General features: G+C 43.3%; 1 protein-coding gene across 3 annotated transcripts in view; it reads left to right on the plus strand.

Annotated features, from left to right (window-relative positions):
* The window catches only part of pdzrn3b (PDZ domain containing RING finger 3b), a 97,349-nt gene that overhangs the window by 73,301 nt on the left and 2,409 nt on the right, over positions 1-21,639 (plus strand). For 2 of the 3 annotated variants that reach the window (XM_056395394.1, XM_056395403.1), the window contains 6 exons: positions 14,636-14,889; positions 17,555-17,642; positions 20,076-20,174; positions 20,370-20,432; positions 20,623-20,724; positions 21,182-21,298. In XM_056395394.1, coding sequence (XP_056251369.1) covers positions 14,636-14,889; positions 17,555-17,642; positions 20,076-20,174; positions 20,370-20,432; positions 20,623-20,724; positions 21,182-21,298 — 723 coding nt within the window. Of the gene's footprint in view, positions 1-1,656; positions 1,989-14,635; positions 14,890-17,554; positions 17,643-20,075; positions 20,175-20,369; positions 20,433-20,622; positions 20,725-21,181; positions 21,299-21,639 lie in introns of those variants that run through there. The other variant, XM_056395411.1, reaches the window with a different exon arrangement.

A 21,639-nucleotide genomic window follows, 5' to 3' on the forward strand; every position in this document is an offset into this window, starting at 1 on the left:
TGGGGGGGGGGGGGGGGGGGGGGGGGGGGGGGTTTATTTGAACGCAGCCTTTGGTTAATAGCAGTTGGACAGAAAACAAACATAGAGATTAAATTGGACAGTGAAATCTCATTAACAGAGTGTTTTATTTCGGTTAAAAACCAGGGAATAGAAATGGTATATAACTTTGAGGCAGGAGGGATTGTTGGCAGTACATTAATTATTAAAACCTGTGGCATAATAATTCATTAATCATAATCATAATTCATATGAATATAAAGCCTTTGTTGATGCAAATCCATTCAGTTGTGCTTTATGGGACAGTAACTGTTCTGTGTTTTCACCTGCACAGTATGAAAGATGGCAGAGTCTACTTGACTCGGTTGGTTTTTCTAATAGTTTTGACCTTTTTGTTCAAAATTTACATTTTGCTTTCAATGGCATTTGAAAGAATTTACATAAAATTTACGTGACATTTGACTGGAAACCTTTGAGCCTTGGTAATAATGCTGCTGTCTTGGACTGGTGCTGGAGCTGTGGAAGTGCCGATAGATAAGGATCAGTGGACACATCTGGTGGGAGGAAATACCACTATCTCCAGCAGTCAGGGTTCTCCCACAGGACCACCCCCCACCCCCCACCCCATCCTGCCGTGATATCTATCCAGGTATGTGGTTTAGCTGTATGGACTAAATTGAACCAATGCTTTGTATTTCACAATGAGAGTGGCATCAAATCATGAAGGGGGGGGGGTTCCTGCACTCAGGCTGCAGTGACACTACCACTCTGTCACATTGTCTGCCTGTGGAAATAAGTATAACATTTTCTAACTCTGACCTCCACAAACCCACAGCTTGTAACCAGCAGCAGCATTTTCACCCCTGGTTGTTTTTATCTCTTGTTGGCTGTGTGGCACCAGAGTAAACACCAGGACAGATGCCAGGCTCTGGCTTATGGAGCCATACTCGCGGTCTGCACACAGGGCAGCAGAGACACCATGAAGGACCCAGAGAACTGTGCTGTGTGTCGCTATGCACAAGACGCTCCGCTGGGTAAAGTTTGTCTGGCTGCACTGGGGAGGGCCAGCATAAATATTTATCTGGTTTATTTGTTTTTTCTGGCTTTGGCTCTGTGTATTCAGAGAGAAATACATGAGGAAAGAATGCACATTGTCTCGTTCTTCTGGATTAGTACACCAGAGGTCACAAAGTGCTAATTTAACTGGGGCATGGAAAGGGTATGCTGCGACAAAGCTGCAGTGCATAGCTCTGGACGCATAAGTCACAAATATTTCCTGCTTAATCCGCTGCCATAGATAAATGCCTTCATGTAGCACTCATGCATATGGAGCCGGATTTCAAATTAAAAGTCTGGAAGTGTTAACAAACAAGCTCCCAGAGCCCCATGAGAGAAACATATTGTCATGAAGTGAAAAGCCTTTCCATCACTCAGCTTGTTGCTGCACAATGGATGTAATGATGCTTATTAATTAAGGAGACTTTATCCTGCGTGATGTCAGCCTACCCCATTCATGAGTAAGCCCACCCCCACCCCTCTTCATGAATAATCGACGAGGGGCTGCTTAATATACATGAGGGGGGTGTATATAGCTGAGCTCCGGCAACGGCCTCCGTAAGCTCAGCAGAAGGCTGGAGAGTGACGAAGAGGGGAGGGAGCATGTGAGGCGAGGAGTGTGTGTGGGGGGGCACTACTGTGTGTGTGTGCGTGAGAGAGAGAGAGAGAGAGAGAGACGAGGCTGAGCGGAGAGATACAGCCACAAGCTGGGGGGAAGTCAATCCTGTCAGCCAAAGTGGTTGTGGCTGTGAAAGAAAAGACACGGAGCAGAGACTTCAGAGAGAAGAAGAAGAAAATATCTGCGTCTTCTCTCTTCCTGCCTGAGTGGCTGGAGGGAGAGCCTGGATGGTGTGATCTCCTCCAACATGGGATGCAGCCTCTGTACCCTGCAGAAGCCCGAGGAGCAATATAAACTACTGTATGAAGTCTGCCAGGTACTGTGACCAAGCCTCAGGAAGAGTTTCTGACACTCACTCACTCACTGTTACGTTGTTTGATTGTGCTTTGTCTCTGTTTCCGTATTGCATGGAGCTTTCTGACTTGGTGAGATGTGTCTCTCTGGGGGTGAGTGGGACTAGAGTAACAAAAATAAAGCGGAGTGGAGTTGTCGCCGGCTGGAGCTCCTGCAGCTGAGCAGCCTGAACTCTGGCCACAGGGGTCAGCGAGAGGTGGCGCGCTGTGCTTAAAGGAGGGGGGGGGGGGTGATGAAGAGGTGACAGCTCTCTCAATGTGTCTGCTAGTGTGTGCCGATTGCTGCCCACCTCCTCATTGTCAACTGAATGCTGACTCTGAGCTTTCCAAGCTTTAACCCCTGTTTGACTTTCACTAAAGTTTATATTTAACACTCCGCTGCCTGTTTTGCACTTCTTCTTCTTTTTTTTTTCCAGCAAAGAAAACAGAGCAGGCGTGTTTATAGATGCACCATTAACACACATGACTGTTTTCACTTGACAGAGCAGGACTGGTTTTGTCATTCATCTTTTTTTTTTCTGTTTTTTAAGTTTCTGTAAAACAATACTTGATTAGTGCTGAAACAATTCATTGATTAATTGGCTGACTAGACTTTAATATTTATCACAAAAAAGAACAAAGATTGACAGACTCCAGCTTTTCAAATGTGAAGATTTGTTACTTTTCTTTGTTTTACATCGTTGTAAATTGAATATCTTTTGGTTAAGTCAATCTAAACACATGAGCATGGACTTTTGGAGACAGTAGCTGGGTTTCCATCGCAGTCAGAAGCATTTCTTATAGAAGCAAAAGTCAACAAAAGATACTTGCGAATGGTCTGTTTCCAGTGATTAATGCGAATAAAGCTGGGTTTACTCCCCTCGCGATATCGTTCCAATTTAAACATGACAAAGGATTTCCAGCAGTCTTGCTCTCGGTTGGAACTGGCTCCCTGGGGAATGATACAGCAGGCATCGCAACTAGAATGGGGAAAAATCTTTCCATTTCAATTTTGTGAAATATTACTTTGTCAAATAGAAAAGCCACATCGCAATGTTTCCATTAGTCCATTTTAAGTTCACAATTTCAAATCGCACATTAAGCAGGTGAATGGAAACGCACCTCGTGATTGACATTATCCACAGTCTTCTAATTGAAAAACTAACTGACAGATTAATCAATTATAAAAACCATTAGTTGTCCCGGTGCTGATATTCAAAATATGCTCTCGGTTTATGATGTGTGAATTTATGTCGTATTTATGTGGAAAAGATAACTGAACTCTGAAGTGTTTTTGTTGGTGGATTCATGTCGAAAATGAAAAAAAGTTCTTTATTTTCAAAGCGGTGAACAATCTTCCACCTCTCAGCTCTCAGATGAACTCAGTGTGAACCCACTTTCTCCGGCTCTCAAAGTCATCAGTGGTTGTAGACTGTAATGTAAAAAAGAAAGAGCTTTCATATTGAAGTCAGGATGAGACGTAGCCGGCTGATTTATTGTGTATTCCTTCAGTGGAGAAAGCGTTAGTAGATCATTTGCTCTGTGAGTGGCATGCGGTGCACCAGTACAAAACCTAGACCGTGCTGCCGTTCTCTGTTCGTCCCAGACTCTGCTGCGTTGGTAACCTTAATTGAGACAACACACTCTGGTTTATTCATCAGTGTTTGGATTTGAGCAGCAGTCTGGTCTAATGAGTGAAAACACTGACCCATCTGACAGCAGACAGCGCACAGCTCAGACAGACTGTGCTGCACATCTTTGAGGACTGCTCTCTGTAATACGCTCAAATCTGACTTTTTTTTTTTTTTTTAATTTATTATTATTATATAAAAAAATTTTCTTTTCATCCGTAGTGGACCCCAGCTAAGTGTTACCCTCCTATCACACCAAATTACATCTCCATTTGCTGCGCGGGGTGCCGGGTGGCCGGTGGTGGCTGGTTTAAATGAACGTAATGATCAAGCTCTCTGTGGATCTCACTCATTATTCTCCCCCGAAAAACAGCTCCCTCCTATCATGGGGAAGATAACAGGGGGTGTCTGACATCGTGCCTGCAAATAGTTTGGCTTTGATCAGGACTAAAAGGTTTTGGCTTGTCTCAAAGAAAAGATGGGTGTTATGCAGTGGCATAATAAATGGATTATGAGTGCCAACAGTGGGGTCAGAAAGCCCCCCCACCCATCTTACAGCGGTCAGTTACTCCCACCTGCCACTGCAGAGACAGTGGGTGTGCAGGGTTTAACATCGCAAGTCACTTGTCATTTTGCTAACTCTCAAACAAGCCTGTCAGCTGCCACAAATGGCAGCAGGGAGGGAACACAGATGATTCCTGGTGCAGCAGAAGGATGGTCTGGTTTCCAGAGCTTGGTAATAGAGTCATGGAAGGAATTTGTCATTCCAGCCGAGCCTTGGCTGGGACACTTTTTCTTATCGTATTATATTTGTCAGGTTGTTTTTACAAAGGTGGAACACCCTTTTCCTCTGGGCTGCAACTGATGATTATTTCCATTATTGATTCATCTGCTGATTATTTTCTTGCTTAATGCTTAAATGTTTAGAGAATTGATCAGCTTAGTTCCCAGGCAGTATCTTGAATATGTAATTATTTCCCTTTTAACCCAGGGAGAGACTGAATGACAGTAATAATACAACTAGGAGATTAATAGTTTGTGTAGAATGAGGAGAAACAGTGAGTTTTTCGTGACCTTTGACCAATTATACCACAATGATCAATCTGAGACAGCACACATTACACATTACACAGAGGAGGCACAGCTAGTCCAGCCCTCTGACACACTTTGTATGTTTAATCATTAAATATGCCCTACTACAATGTGCATCCATTGCCTTTAACTACTACTAGCTCTGGTTAATGATGGCCAAGCTCAGACTTATTCTTCCTGACCGGTCATATCTAAATTCACTGTGTGTATGTGGCTCCCGCAGGTTATTGTAAAGGCTTGGCAGTTATTCTGAATGATCAGGAACGTATTGATGCAGTGGTATCAGCTCTGATACTGACCTAATACAGCAGACTATGTATTGCATCTGCCAGACATGACCAGCCCACATTAAATACAGTTGCCTTGGTAATGGCTTTACAAAATTCAGTGGGTCCACTAAGAGGGGCACTCATTTAATCATGGCAGACACAGTTCCTGGCACTATGTTAGCTTACATGCAGTGATTGCAATGAGTCCCACACAGTGTGGTACACATTTTAAATCTGGGGGAAGAGAGAGAGCACTGATCAGACTTGGCTCTATGTGTTCACCCGAGTGGAGTAGTCGTCACTTGTATAGAGAAAGAATAAGGGTTGGATCGGTGGATCCGTAGAACCTAACCTTCACACGTGCGTAAGTAATATGGTTCCAGCTGAGAAACACCGGCTTGCGCTGTCAGCTGATCCTCCTTGCCGTCGTTTGTCATCGGCGTGTATGAGATAAGTATTTGTAATAATTATCTGCAGTGCAAAATATCAACATCTTTTTTTTAGCGCTACCAGCACTGTCTCCATATTTTATGTCCAGTATTGAAATGCTTTGAAGCGTTGTAGTCTCAGCTGCTATAATAATGGTTCTAGTCAGCTGAAAGACTTTCTTGTTGAAGTTGATATGAAGACTTGAGAACTTGAGACTAAGACTGAAAAAGTTCAAAACAGCTCCGTCGTCTGGCAGAGATGAGCTCATTAACCACTAAACATTGGATTTATTCTCGCTGAGGTGATCATGAAGGGCTTGCACTTCGACACGGCACTCACACACACACACACACACACACACACTGTACACCCATTCAATGCAGTGAGCATGCAGAGAATTTTTTTGCGTTTCATGTGTTCCTCTATGGCCGTTGAACTGTGCGAGCACATCCGTAGCTCGTAGCTCACGGGGGGGGGGGGGGGGGGGGGGGGATTCTGGGAGGTCTTATTCCTCCTTACTGATAATACAGGCAGATCCTCTTGATCAGAGAGCCTGGCGCAGCGCCCACTCCGCTCTCCCCCGTCATCTCTCCGAGGACTTAATAATCCATGAACACTTGAAATCTTTCCAGTTCATTAAACACCTTAGCTCTAACTCCCATGTTGGAAGCATGAAAAATATGATTTTGCACTGTTTTCTAAAAGTCAACAGACTGCACATTTTTTTTTTTTTTTTTTTTTTTACCTGGAGGCATTTTATCAGTCCTGGCAGAATTAGAAACACTCGACCGACTTGGTAACTTCAGTCTGTTTAGATAGGGCTTTGGTGTCTGCATACATTATTTTCTCAAAGGAAATGCACTTTTGCAGATTTTTTGTTTGCAGCACTGAGTGTCAATACAGCTGTACAGGAGATCAAACACTGTTAAGGGCTGTTAAACGAAGCCAACACAGCGTTCTAGATAAGTGTTTTCCCTTTTCACTACAATCATTAAAGGCCTGAGCTGCACTGGCCTCTGTGCTCCCTTTTAAACTTGACCCCTCTGACAGCAGCGGACCCCTTGGTCTTTTCTTCAAAGCTAAAGGTAAGCGCCATGTGGAGATGTAAGCTCAACTGCTTTTGTCAGGGACTTTAAGGTAGAGGCCTTGGAAACTCTGTTTGACAGTCCTAGGGCTCTTAATCTCTCCAGAAGCACTCTGTAATGGCTGTGGCGCCGTGCTGCGGCTCTTACAAGACCAGAGCTTAATTAGAGCCTCAGCACAAGCTGGCCATTGAGGCTCTGATCCACGCTGAACTGATCGGGCTATTGTTTGTTTGCTAAGTCCTTTGCTTTCCTTAGGTCTCTCTCTCTCTCTCTCTCTCTCCGTCTCTCTGTATCTTTCTCTGTGATTTTTCTCCTGCAGAGGGACAACATCTTAAACCAAAAAAACGATTGATCTGCTGAGCTTAAGAAGAAAAATGAGGCCGCTGCAACATTTCCTGTCTGAAGCTTTCCAAGTGCCACCGCCTAATTAGCCTTGTTTCTGATCGAAGGCTGCAGAGATCATCATGCTCAGCTCAAGAAGCCATGTTGTCATCGCACCAGATGGTGTCGGTGTGACATCCCCAGGACCATACAGACAGAAAAATGACATGTAAATGTTTGTACAAGACAGCCCCCCCCCCCCCCCCCCCCCCCCCCCCCCCCCCCCCCCCCCCCCCCCCCAAATCAAAACAGTTACCAAAAAAAAAAAAAAAAGGGATCTCAGAAACTCAGAGATGCAGATCCCGCTCGTCCCAGCCCCTGTAATGAGGCTTGACACACACTGCATACAGAGACAAAGCAGGGATCACCAGCGCCGAGCGTGGCCACCGGAGCCTGACACTGTGTGTTTTTAATAACGGCTAAGACCGGCCCTGGTGTGCCGTCACATCTGTTAAACACTGGAGCAGGTGGCTGGCTGCCACAGGGGAGCGGTCACAGGAGCCCGTGTACTTACTGTCGGTCCAGAGCAAATGACAGAGAGGGATCACAGCCGCCACAGAGACATCTGAAGATCCTGACAGTACAGCAGGGACCAAACTGAGACTCCCAAAACAAACTTTGATTACGTATGAACAGTTTCTCAGCCCATAGAAGAGCCATTCAAGCTTTAAAACAAGCTTGCTTCACTTCATTCATCCAACCTGACCATAGGCTCATGTTAGCCAATCTCTTGTTTAGAGGGAGAGTATTATGTTTTGTTTGCCCTAAATAATTAGTAGTGAAATCATTTTTCAGTCAGAATGAAAGCTACAATAGTTGTAAGTTGTTAGTAAAGACAGTAACTAAATTTGAAAAATACTGAATAGTTATAATAGTTGTTATTTTTTTGTGAGTCATCTTAAAACAACCATTTTCTCAGCCATGCTTGTTGCCATTTTTCTGTTGCTATTTCCTATGGCTGTAGCTTGCTAGCCTATGTGGGAATAACATCCCCAGTCCTAATATCGGCCACAAACCTCAAATTTGACAACTTTCTCAAAAGCAAAGCTGCTAATGAATCGCTACAATTCCGCCAGACTGTTTATAGTGTAAAATACAGTATCTCTGCCTTCATTATCTTTGGTCATTTCTGCATTTTTATATCCATGTGATGAAGCAACGTTCACTTTTTTTTTTTTTTTTTTTTTTTTTTAGATATTTAATTAAGTGAATTTGCCAAAAACAGACATTCATGTTCAGGTTCAAGGTTTTCCAATAGGGGAAACGTCCAGACGATCACATTTAATTTCACATCATGATTCCCTGTCACAATATTAAGTGACATATACCATGAGAGGAGTCACCCAGCCGTGCGACATACACTGCAGATGTCACTCAGTATAGATTTCGTGGGCACGGCTCTGTGTCACTACAATCACGGATGTCAGACGTACGTATCAAGTCCCATGAGGCTTTGACTGCAAACCATAACTGAATTTTATTAACCCGTGATTGACAGGACTTGCACTCTCACATCCCCTCTAACAAGCGAACACTACAACATGGTGTTGGTTAGTGACACAGAGGATATTACATTGCACGCTCACTGGCTAAAAATCGAAAAAGTCAGCACGATTCTGACCCACATTGAAGAAATCACAGATGTTATTTTATGGTGTGCTGCACAGATGAGGCTCTGATCTTTTTGCCAGGAGCCATGAATGGGATGATTTCAACTTTGTGCAGATGCTTCAGGAGATCAGGGGTTACGTCGTCCTCAATAGTCCTCGTCAGATATTTCGGTTCAAACGAGTTCGCATCAATCAGCTGTTTTACAAGAGCAGCAGTGCATTAATCTGGTAGTTATGGTTGATGCATGATTAAGAGTTTGCTGATTATAATTACAAAATTAGTGCACATGTACCTTATAAGGGCTGCGTGTGCGTGTGCGTGCATGCGTGCGTTATGAATAAAACGTGTGTCCCATGTGGGCTCAGTAGCTCCAACTTGTGGGGCACATTTGAATGATTGAGGATGATTATGTCTCATTATCAGGCTGTAAAAAGGAGCCTCTGGCGGCGGTGTGTTTCACACAGGGACATATGGGACTTACAGGGGACTTTTTTTGTGGCTTCGTCGTACTTTTTTTGTGTGTGATAGATGTCTGCTCCCTCTCCTCTCCGTCCTCTGGCGGAGTACATCTCTGTGCAGCTCTGTTTGATCGCTGCTGGAGCAAACTTGACTCTGCGAACTTGAACAAACAGACTTGTCCCTGCTAAAGAGCTGAAGTACTGTCTCTATAACTCAGAGGGAAAAGGTGTGTGCAGAGCTGTGCAGAGAGGGGAAGTCTGGCTCAGTGGGAGTGGATGACATGACCCTGGGCTTCAGCACATTTGCTGATATTACCTCTCCCATGAACTCCACCATTAATTGCATTCTATGCCTCACAGAGATGATGTGCTCTGGCTGCACTCTGGTCAGACAACCTTGTCCAGCCTCCGTCAGGTAGCCTGAAGATGCTACACCTTATCAGCTTGTGTGTGAGAGCACGACACAATGTTAAATGCAGCTCGCTCTGAGGCTCGTCTGAGTTTATTTCAGCAAATTATACTTGTTCATTTATTGTTTGAGAATAAAGTGGGGCTAATAGATTTTAGCTTATCACTGATCATGATTATTGTTGGATGTGGTTGCTCACTTGTATTTCCATCCAAGGTTTTTGAATTTGAAATATTGTCTGCTTTCAATTCATGGTTTCTGCAGATTAGCGTTGAGTCTGCGTCTGTGTTTTTGTCTGAATGATGATGACAGGTTTCTGCCGTCAGGCTCAAGAGTTTTACTAATAAATCCTTGAGATAGAGAATCATCTCATCCATTTGAGAGCTCATTTTAAAAACACTGAATGAAACGGGTGATTGTTAAAAGGGCTTAAAAAGTAGAAGAAAAGGTTTTCCAAGTCAAGTAAAGTTCATCAGCTCCCGGAGACACACACACACACACACACACAACCACACACACACACACACACACAAACTTCACAGGTGCCTCGTAGGCTCATGAGACGACAGAGAGGCGGCAGACAGCGTACTGGAAGTGATTTGGGTTCTTAATTGATCAGCTCTGGATAACAGAATGTCCCCTGCTTAAATCAGATTAGGTGGAAGTAAACAGTGGTGTCTCTTTCAGCCAGTATTAAGTTTTTAGCCGTTTGTTCTGTAATCCTCAGTAAGCTCGCACCACTGCGGTAAATAAAGACTGCTGTGTTTTCAAGCCTCACACCATGGAGAGATTTCTGTCCAGTCAGTTCAAAGAACAACGTGTGCAAAAATTAAAAAGTGTGCGCATCCATGCGCTGTCATCGGCCGGTCCCTAAGTTTTATTTCTTTCCTATGAAAAATGGTTAAAAATGAAATAAAAGAGGGATTAACTGTGTTCTTCAAGTAGAATGACCCACATTCAAACACAGTACAGCCCCCCAGCCCCCCACCCTCAACAAAAAAAGAGAAATAAGCCGTCAAGCCTCCGTGCTCTCCATCACGTCAGCGTTCCTCTCTGTTCCAAAATACAGACTTTAAAGAATTTGTCTAAGAAGTGAATCTGAGCAGACAGAGGAGGCGAGCGCCCCGGCTCTCGAGGCTCTTTAAAATGCTCGACTATAGAGCGAAGTTCCCAGGGTTTCCTCCGCCCGCCTCTGAAAGGCAGCGTTCGCCTGGCAGAGTTTCCACTCTGTTCACCTCACTGCGTTTCCCCGAGGAACTGAAACACTGGCTCTTTAATGATGTTCTTCTCCTCTTTATTAAAGGATTACGTGGTGATTGAATGGCCGTATCAGAGACTAATGTTACACAACGCAGTCAGTGAATTGACTTAATATCCTCCAAAGCCTTTTCTGTATGATAATGATTAGGACAGTGGGTTGTTTTACAGTGATACAGGGACTTTTTTGATGGTAGTTTTGTCCTTGTCAGAAACATTTTTTGAACAGACTCACATTTTTAACAGGGTATGCAAACAGTTATTATTATTCATTTCCTTTTATGTTCCTGAACTCTGGAAATATCAGCAGTTGTCGGCTGGTAACCAAAAAACGAGTAAGCTAAGTAAGTCACTATCATTGTAAACTGAATATGTGGCTACGTCCTACACTGCTCCTGAGTTTTCACGCGCCTAAGACTTGGAAAAACTAAAGGACCTGTTTCAGTTTGAAAAGTCCAGGTCATGTTGTAGTCCGGACGGGCCAAAACTGGAAACGATGATGTAGACGCCCACAGCGGCTCCGCTGTTTTCAATAATGAAATACAAATGTTACTGACCTTGTTGTCTTTGCCAGCAGCTGTTGTTCAGTTAAGATTCTACATTTTCATGCTACAACTGCCTTTGCTGTTCCTCGTTCCTTCTATTTTTCCAACTAATCAACTGCAGAGTCGACAACCTGCTTCCGACACCGGCTCGTGCGTGTCCAGTGTACGGGAATGGTCACGTATTTGTGCGTTTTCAGGTGTGATAGTACGGACAGAGGCGGTTTCTGGGGCAGAGCTATAATGGTCATCTGGACGGAGATCGATGAAAATGTAGTAGTGTGGCCGTAGCCTGAGAACGTACGGACTTGGCAAATTCAATTTCACATTAACTACTGATTATTTAGTTTTCAGTTTGTTGTTATCGGGGTTCTCATGAATAAGAAAACTGAGTTTCAATGAAACTACCTAAATAGACAAGAATATAAGAAATGCTGAAGCAGCCTCACCCAATCTACCATAATACAATGATAATAACGAAGGAGAATGAGCCCGCTGCTTGGTAGACAACCACACACACACACACACACACACACACACACACAACTTCATTTTCAACATCTCAATCCAGCTTGATTTGCGTTCCAGAGTTGATGCCGCGCCGGGGCTCGCGGCGCAGGTCACCCCTGCTGCCCCTCATTATTACCCAGAGGCCTGAAGACTGACAACTATCACATGAGGCGACGAGGGAAAGCTGAAATCCTGAATTACTCTGAAACGACCTAGACCAAATCATGCACAGGGGATACAGGTCCCCGAGTCCACTGTTGCTCTAGAGGTCAAATGTGATATTTTAATTAAAGAAAATAGGCGGTGAATAACACAAAGCCACAGCTGTGTAAATTCCTCAGCAGACACCGACACAGCAGACGTGTGATTTAGACCTAATTAGTATTCCTGTAAGTGTGTTCTTGCTGTCCTCTTGTCATTCAAATGGGTTTTACAGAGACCCCTCATGGAAGATGCACCAGAGGTTGACGGAGTAATTCCTGCGTGTCAGTCATGGTTGCATTGTGTCAACACAAATAACAGCTTGAGTGTTTTTATATTTGGCAAAGGGAAAACCTAGTTGTTGATTACAGTGAAACTAAAACAGTTTAAGTCTAATTGTTGTGTTCATCAAAAGCAGCTGAAGTGCAGTTGTGTTAAGTCACAGGGTTAACACGGCAGAGTTGGAGAGCTCAGCGGTGGCGAGGCATTGTGTATTGTGTCGGGGGAGTGTTGTGTGTTTTTTCTCAGTGTGCCGCAAAGGGCCGCTCCGTGTCAGAGGTGAGCGTGGTGAATGGGGGCCGTGGGACCCCCTCCACAGCTGGGAGGAGACTCCCCCCATTGAGAGCGCTGAGGCAGAATGCTATGGGCTCAACAAGACGGGGGGCTAAAGGCTTTGTCTCTGGTTCACTGCCTTCAAGTAGCCCCGGGATTCCTGGCAACCAGGTTTGACTGTTGGAGCCTGCATGCAGAGAGAAGAAAGCACAAAGGCGCTTGTATTCCTCAGCTGATGTGCAACATCATGGCTCGCTGTGGGAAACAAAGATGGTTAAAGATGTGAGGTCCTGTGTGATTTTTTTTTTTTTTTTAAGGAAGGCTTACTGCTGATACCAGACAAATAAGAATTAAGATGTCTTCTTAGATAGTGATATTATTTGTTTTGGTTGTGTTTCCGCTCACAGTCAAGGCCAGCTTTCCGTCTCCTCTTTGCATGAGAGACCAGTGGTCTTAAATCTCAAGGTTGTTTTTAAGGATTTCTTACATTATTATTCTGCGATGTGAGAACGCTTTTCTCAGTGTCGAATTATTCAGAGCAAACTGCAACTAGATGAACTATTCATTTTTTTTGGCCAAGTTTCGATGTAGAAGAAGTAGAAGTTTAAGTCCACTGAGATGATCCAATTATACTGCAGGCCCAGGATTAGCATTAATCTGCTCTGGTTATTAGTGGGCGCATACCCTCTTTTGACTTCTGCATTAAGTTCCCTCCTTTTCCATCCTTTCGTGTCCTTCCTCTAAGCACATGCACACATGACCCTATGCCTTTGGTTTCTATATGTATGCTTTTACAGAAATACTACTTCTCAGATTTTACATTGTGTGGGTCAAGTCAGGTTTTGTGTATACACTGCGCTCATTCCCTGGAGGCGGTTTAATATTGCTGCTACTCCTGATGTGCAGCACCACAGTTAAGTCTGCAAACTATGGCATGAATTTGAATGAGACAGCCGTAGCTGGAGGCTGGTGCACCCAAACACCACCACCACCACCACGTTTGTCAGAAAATGAATCCTCGAACATGGACTCGCATGTATGTTAATGTCAAAGGGAGTCTGAAGGGATGCTAAAGATTAATGACACGCCTAATGACCTGCAACACTGCATCTAGAAATTCCTGCTAGAAAGTAGTTTGATTCCTGAAAGGCATGAGAGCGTGTGTGTGTGCGTGCGTGTGTGTGCAGAGGAGGAGAAAGCCAGTGAAATGAGAAGAGCCCCAGGCTGAGATCCTATCAGATATCTCAACACATCCAGGAATCACAAACCAACAAATTCCGTATGATGTGGTGATTGAAAGCAGAACAGCAGCTCTGTGTAAATCCTGATAAAGCCCAGGGCCAGCAGGAGGATCCAGGATACAATATGCATGCGTGCATCGGTTAATAAAGTCCATTAGGCTACTGCTTGTTTGGGTTTTTTACATCTCATGTTTGTCTTCCCACGGCGGTTGCTATGTGAACTTCCAGTGACATGATGACATTTGGGCCGAAGCAAAAAAAAAAAAAAAAAAAACAATCTCCGATTTAATCTGTGCACACATCCTGACATTTTGGACAGCACATCTGCGTGATCTCTGTGCAGACTTAAATCTTTTTTATTTAATTTAAAGTCTCTTTAGGTTCGTTGACACATTCTACCGAGGGTATGCACTCATCTTTTATCAGCACACGGAGGCCTTAAGTGCCTCGACCACACTTAATTAGCCTCTTCCCTGCGACACACCGCGGCCTTTTGCTCAAATTAATCTTCTCAGGTTAACGCGCCGCACCCAATCTACTGTCTCTGATGGGAGGTCAAATTTGTCGTCTGCTGAGAAATTAGTTAGCTAAATGAAGGCTCCTCCATGCAGCCTCAGCTAATGACCTTGATTAATTAAAGAGAAACGCCTCCTAATTAAGGTCTTTTCTGCCTGGTCTGACTGTGACCCTGTAAAACAAGCTGAGGCAGTAATGAGTTATTTCTCAAACAGAATATCACAGCTGAGTTTGTGTGGGCACGGCGCGTCATGTGAGCACCTTTACCATCAGAGGTAACCATGACACCAGTTTGGTGTAATCAATATCCTCCTCAGTCTAAGAAATATAACACCGAATGGGGGGAAAATAAAAAAAGGTTGCATCTTGTGTATCGTCATGATTTTCTTCCTCCTTAATAAAAAATATTGCTGATTCATCTCCCTCTGCTTTTCAACCTTTTTCCAGGTCAATGGCAAGGACCTCTCCAAGGCCACCCACGACCAGGCGGTGGAGGCCTTCCGCACCGCCAAGGAGCCCATCATGGTCCAGGTCCTGCGCCGGGCCCCTCACCCCAAACTGGTCAGCCCCACCGCTGACACCCAGGTCTCGGACATCAGCACTCAGACCGACATCACCCTTCAACACATCATGGCCCTTACCAAGTTGCCTCCTTCCTCACCCCCCATGACGGAGCTGGAGGAGTATCTGCTCACAGAGGAGTGAGTACCAGCACGGTTCATAAAGATCAGTTTCACAGAACAGCCGTGGTCTCGGCGTAGAGTATACCTCCACTCAGTGTCTCGCTCAACTCAGTGTTATTAGAGTAGACAGCTTAGAAATGGAACCGTTTGCATAAATACTGTAGATAGATTATTAGATTTATTAAAATTAAACATGGCAGTAGAACAGAAGGCAAAGCCCTTATAGTCTGCAATATTTTTCGACGTGATGTGACCACTCAAGTCATGTCATGCGACTTAAATGCGCAAAAGGTGTTTCCGTTTCACTTTCGCAAAATATTGCTTAATCGATTAGTCTGAAAAACCAACTCATGCGAGTGTATACATTTTAAATGCTTCATTTGAGAGTTTTTTTCTTCTCGAAATTCACGTGTTGCCATTATTCGTTTTTTAAGTTCGCAATTTCAAATTGCATATTAAGCAGGTTAATGGAAACGTGGCTACTGTTTATTGTCCAAGGAGTGGATTTGTTTCAACAGCCTGCACAGAAGATACACACAAATACATACAGTGAAAACATGATCACATGCCGTATACGTTCGTGTTCCTCAATACACTCGCTTATCAGTTAGGTACACTTAGCTAAAACTAATGCACTCTAATACAATAGTCCTGCAATAAGTCCTCCTTCATGAAGGTGAGAGGTGTTTCTGTTATTTAGCCCTCACTGATACAAATGGAGTGGACAAAATATGAGAAACAGCTGTCAGTATAACACAGTTCAGTCTAACAGCACCACAAATTGCAGCCTCCAAAATGACCAGCAGTGCAGTTGAATCAAAAACTCTGTAAAACTGTTTCAACAAAAACTGAACATGATGACCTTCGAGGTTAGGATTTGTTGCAGGGCTGTTGGTTTAGACGGCACTAGTTTTAGTTAGGTGTACCTAATAAACTGTACATGCACACATCATGTCCAAATCTTCACACAGGTCAACTGTTTTATATTTTATGGTCGAGGGGACAAAACGTCTGCCAAAGCAGTTCTCCGCCATTTTCAAATGACGTATGTGTGGCTTCAGTTTATTATCCATGTTTTGTAACTAGATAAATGTTCCTTTCCATCTTCATTAAAATTCATGATCACCCAGGTAGCCAAAATTTATTGGCTCAAGAGTGGCCTAAATCTGGCACACCTGGGTTGCTGGATGCATATCAAACTAGGAATGAATGAAGCCTGAGGCTGCGTTCAGACAGAAGAGAGAAACTCATCCGAATGGGACGTGACCTCTGGCATAAAAGCGCAGGGTCGTCTGGCAGAAAAAGTTCAACCTAGCTCAACTTTCGCCACAAGTTACACAACGCAGCATCATCTCACGAGGTCCTCCATCCACCAATCAAATGTGTAACTTGAGCTGCATATTTTCTACTGTTTTACCTCGCAATCGTCACAATGAAAAATGAAACGACTGTTGCTGTGATAACTGTGGAGCTGTAACATCCTGCCTCAGAGCATTACAACCCTTTGTGCAGTCAGTGCACACACACCAGCCTTCCTACATTTCATTATTGCAGAATAAACATGTCCCCACCAACGCAGCCCCCTTATATTTCCCCAGTTTGAAATCCCAGTTGGGCTCAATTCCACTATCTGACTCTGAGTCCAAATCAGCCAAATCATCACCCACAAAATCTATCTCAGTCTGGGCTGTGCATACAGTAGTCCTCCAGTGTCAGGACACAGTGGAGTATGGTGATACTAAGCTGCAAATGGTCTTTATCTTTACCAGCAACCTGCTCATTAGAAAATTATTTTTACCACAAAGTTTAAAGTACCACTAAAAGAGAAGAGACGTGAAGTCTAATATGAAACGAATTGACCTGAAACTCACTTAAAATCGCAATTTAGTTGCGTTATACAAAAGGATGAAGCACGTTTCCGCATCTGAGACTCATTCTTTTCCAGAAAATCCACTTTAATTGAGAAGATACAGGAAATCTTTGGTGTCAAAAAAACTTGGCAATGTTGAAAAGGTCACTTTTCTCTCAGACACAATCAGACCTTTCACCCTAATAGTTAATTAAGAGCGTGACGCCTTATCTTCTTCTCCAGACCTTGCTGCTGTGATCACACAGGATGTGTCTGAAGTTTGAAGGGAAAATGTCCCTGTCACTTCTGGAAGATGACAGCTCCTCCGGGGCACACTGCCACATTAAAATGCTGATTCCGTGCATTTGCATTTGCATATACCCAAATTGCAGCTATTGTGTGTGTGTGTGTGTGTGTGTGTGTGTGCGTGTGTGTGTGTGTGTGTGTGTGTGTGTGTGTGTGTGTGTGTGTGTGTGTGCGTGTGCGTGTGTGTGTGGGGTGGAGAGTCTGGCTACATTTTACTCTCTGTGGCAGCAGCAGTTGCCCTATAATGAATAATCAGGATTTCTTTAATTGATTTCTGAGTCAAATTAATAATGCGGCATGTTAATTTGTGATTAGCCTCCGGGTGTAGCTTCAACACATCTGATTCAAGAGTGATTTCTACATTCTTAGAGTTCTTATTACTTCCTCTCTAATTCTCAATTATTTTTCAAACTCTGGGGCAAAATTAAATCCAGATTGACAAATGAGTTCCGGCTCCTTTTTAACGCGTATATTGTAACATACTGTTTCTCTCTTTTCCAATTTATCTCACACTTTTTCTCTTCTCAGTCATCCTCCAGGACATGCATACTTTGACCCCAATGATTTTCTGGAGGGCATTCAGCAGGACATAGAACGTGAGGAGCTGGAATATGAGGTAAACTTCATCTCCGTCCCTCTGCTGTCCTCTCAATGAAGATCTACTCTCAGACAGCGGTGCATTATTCCTCCATAAGCAGACCTGAGGTGGCCTCTGTGTCTCCACTCCAGTGGCCTTGCAGGCGACCGCAAGTCCAGATATATCGCAGTTATTGATGGGGCACTCTCCCTAAATACAGACGCTGAGATGTAGGCCAGACAGGAATTGAGTTGTTGGTTTGTTCCAGCAGATGCACAGCGGTGACATCATTACTTATTAGTGACAAGGCCTAATAAGTCTTCCTCGGCTACGACGCGGTGGAGATGAGGCCCGGTGGATAATTAGATGGCACAGATAATAGGTCTGCAGTGATGAATCTGATGATGCACGCTAACAATGCCTGGATGAAGCCATGATGAGGCCATCATCAAGCCTCTGTTGTGCTCCCTCGGTGACCTCTGCCAACCCTGACACCCCTCCCATCACACCCCAGCCACCTACTGCTTGATATTAATAATATCCATGGAGGAACTGTGAAGCTGAGAGCAGAAAGGTGAAGTTCAGGGCGGCTAATGGCAGATGCACAAAAGACAAACGCTGAATAAACCAAGTGTCCTTGAAGAGTGACTCTCCGTCTTACAAAAGAATGGCTGACAAACGATCCAGTTGAGCTGTTTGCGTCAGATCAGCTTCATTTCACTCAGTGTACAGTGTAATGTTTCTAATTCACACAACAACAAATTAGAAATGATAGTAGATCGTAGATTTTGTTGTTGTTGTTTTTTTTATGTGGGGTAAAGGAACAGTTTGACATTTTGAGGAATAGACTTACTGTCTTTGCTTTCTTTTGTAACATCTTGTCATCACCATTAAGTTGCCAGGCAACCAGGGGCCAGTTGCACCAACTATTTATAGTTTCAAACTTAACCCAGATATAACAACTAGTGTTAACTAAGTGCGGATGTATACAACTGCCAGGTGTAGTGTAACTGCTGTGTAGCTAAGTAAGCTAAACGACACAGCTAATGTTAGTTTGCTAATATAGTACCAACTTGGAGTGAAAGATTGCGGTTTAATAAAGATAATGTTTAATAAAGGCTGAACAATTAATCAAAATATTATCAAAATCTCAATATGGCCAAATGCAATATCCATATCCCAGGAGCTGTCTTTTTCTTAAGGTTCTTTTTAAAGGGCAAAATGTGTCACAACAGACCATAAATGAAGCATTATGGTGCTACAAACCATAATCTCCAGACATAGGGCAACATGATTTGGTACAAACCCCAACAATAACATCATTTTCATATTTTTTTAACATTGGACTGCATGACAAAATAATGTAATTTAGGTTAGCACAATCTGATATTTCCCTCTCATCCTTAACTGAATAAATACTGCTAACTCTTAAACACACTTACTTTCATATATCCAGAGTGATATATTTCTCCATGTATGCGGATATGAATAAATCAAATTCACATTTACATATTAACAAAACATTGGAAGTTAATTTTGTTAATGTATCATTTATCCCCTAAAAATTTTATTTTTGGAAGTTATGTTACAGCTTGTAACGCCTCACTTGCTCCCTGTTGACACAGGTGATTGCTTTTGATCAGCCAGCACTACAGATGTTTCCCAGTAACTAATTTACACATTACCAAAGTATTTAGGAGCTAAGGTTTTCCTTAAGTTATAACCTCGTGAAGCAAATCACCTGTTTGAGACTAGTTAGTTGTTACTAAACACTTCAGAAGGACTTTACCCCTGTAAAACCACATCTTGTCATTTTTACACTCTCACACACGCTGGTCTTTTAAACAAATTAAACAAGGTGTGAGGTGTTAATCAGTGAGCTTTAGAGGTGTTGGTTGATGGATTGTGTTACCTTTGAACAGAGCCATACCAGCCGTTTCCCTTGTGTCCAATCTTTGTGCTAAACTAACCAGCTACTGACTGTAACTTCACACACAGGAGCAGTGTGGATCTTCTCATCAAACTCTCTGCAAGAAAGCGAATGAACGCATTTGTGCAAAATGTCAAACTATTCCTTTAATACCTCTTCACTCTTCAGCTGGGACTTCAGTTTTTGTTAACCCTCTCAGAGCCCGTCCTCTGCCCTCCGAGAGCAGCACCGCTCGTATCTTTATCTGTATCTGTGGGATTACAGGTGTTGACAAGTGAAAAACGGGACGCTGCCCGTCTGCATTCGGCTGCATCATCTCTCATTCTGTCAGTGGGCCTTTAAAAAAAAAAAAAAAGCCAATGGCTTCCCCGTGTCCAGCTGAAAGATTCATTACAGTGATTGATGGATCACTGTTGCTCGGTGATCCCATTACACTGTCCATCTATTCAGTTCGTCCAGAAAAACATTACACACTAAATTTTCAGGGAGAAAAAAATGACTGCACATGAATGCAATATTAATTTGTGCATTTGTCTTACCAGGAGGTGGATTTGTACCGAGCCAATATCCAAGACAAGCTCGGCCTGACCATCTGTTATAGGACTGATGATGAGGATGAGGCTGGGATCTACATTAGTGAGGTATGTGGTGCAACGTAACTCTCAAATCTACTTCAACAGTGAATAAATAGCAACTGTCAGCAGTGATGATGTCCACTTTAACACATGCAATGTAAGCATTATCCCCAAAAATGTGAAACACAGACAGGTAATCTGAGTGGACGTGGAAATGGATTTTAATCTTATTCTCTTATTACTTTTTATTTCTCTGTCTAGATTGATCCGAACAGCATCGCGGCAAAAGATGGCAGGATTAGAGAGGGGGACAAAATCATCCAGGTAAGATTTCTGTTATCTCTGCAGTTTTTTAATGAACCATTTGCTTACTTGTGAATAAATCAACAGTATTTTCTTTCTTTTTTTCTTTTTGCAGTTGAGCATTTGATTACTTAAAGTCATTTAAATGTACAAACTGCAATCAGTAGAAAAACCTTCAGGTTTTTAAGTCGTTCTTTCTGTGTCCATCAAGATCAATGGTGTTGAGATCCAGAACCGGGAGGATGCTGTAGCACTGCTGACCAGTGAGGGGAACCAGAATATCTCCCTGCTGGTGGCCAGACCAGAGATCCAGGTAATTAGGATGTTACTGTATGTGTGACTTCAGTTCGTGTTAAACCCTCATGTGGTCCCTTTTTCAAGCAAATGTGGTGTCCTTGCAGTGGTTCTCAAAGTGGCTTCTGAGGGCTCCCAGGAGTCATTGAGGGGGTTCCTGGGGGTCCCCAGCAATTCCATCCATAAGTAACACAATGACAGAATGTATGACTATTTTGGTTTGGGTCTCAAACACATTCTGCAATAAAATATCTAAAAGTAAAAATCAGATGGGGGTCCAGGGTCTAATTTGTGTCAGTTAGGGGTCCTTGGTGTGAAAAAGATTGAGAAGCACTGCTTTAGAGTGTGTTATGTTTTCACGCCTACAAAAAGGAGCAGGGCTTTCAGTAGTAAATGTTCCATTTTTTGTTTGAGTAAAACTTTGCTGTTGAATATTTGCATCTAATGAGGCGTCTCGTCTCCCCACTGCGTCTCAGCTGGACGAGGGCTGGATGGATGATGACAGGAACGACTTCCTGGATGACCTCCACATGGATATGCTGGAGCAGCAGCACCATCAGGCCATGCAGTTCACTGCCAGCATGCTGCAGCAGGTACACTCACTCTCTCTCTTTCACACACACACACACACACACACAGCCATGCACAGCATGTAGAAGCAAACTAGCATAATCAATCTAACACATATGTTCATCTATAGATTGTTTTGGCCTGAGTCGGCCCTGCTGAGGGAAACAGCTGTTCATTCATTTATAGCAATGGTTCTTCTATTTACACAAAATAGAAACTGAAAAATGTAACAATTACTAACAGCAGTGTCTTGTGTAGTTACCCACCACAAGTAACTGCTATTTACTTTTTTATTAAATGTTCAATAATGTTGACTGCAATATCTCCATTCACTTGGATGCACCACGCTCTGAGCTATTGGTTG

Source organism: Seriola aureovittata, chromosome 2 (genome assembly GCF_021018895.1).
Source record: "Seriola aureovittata isolate HTS-2021-v1 ecotype China chromosome 2, ASM2101889v1, whole genome shotgun sequence".
Taxonomy (NCBI): domain Eukaryota; kingdom Metazoa; phylum Chordata; class Actinopteri; order Carangiformes; family Carangidae; genus Seriola; species Seriola aureovittata.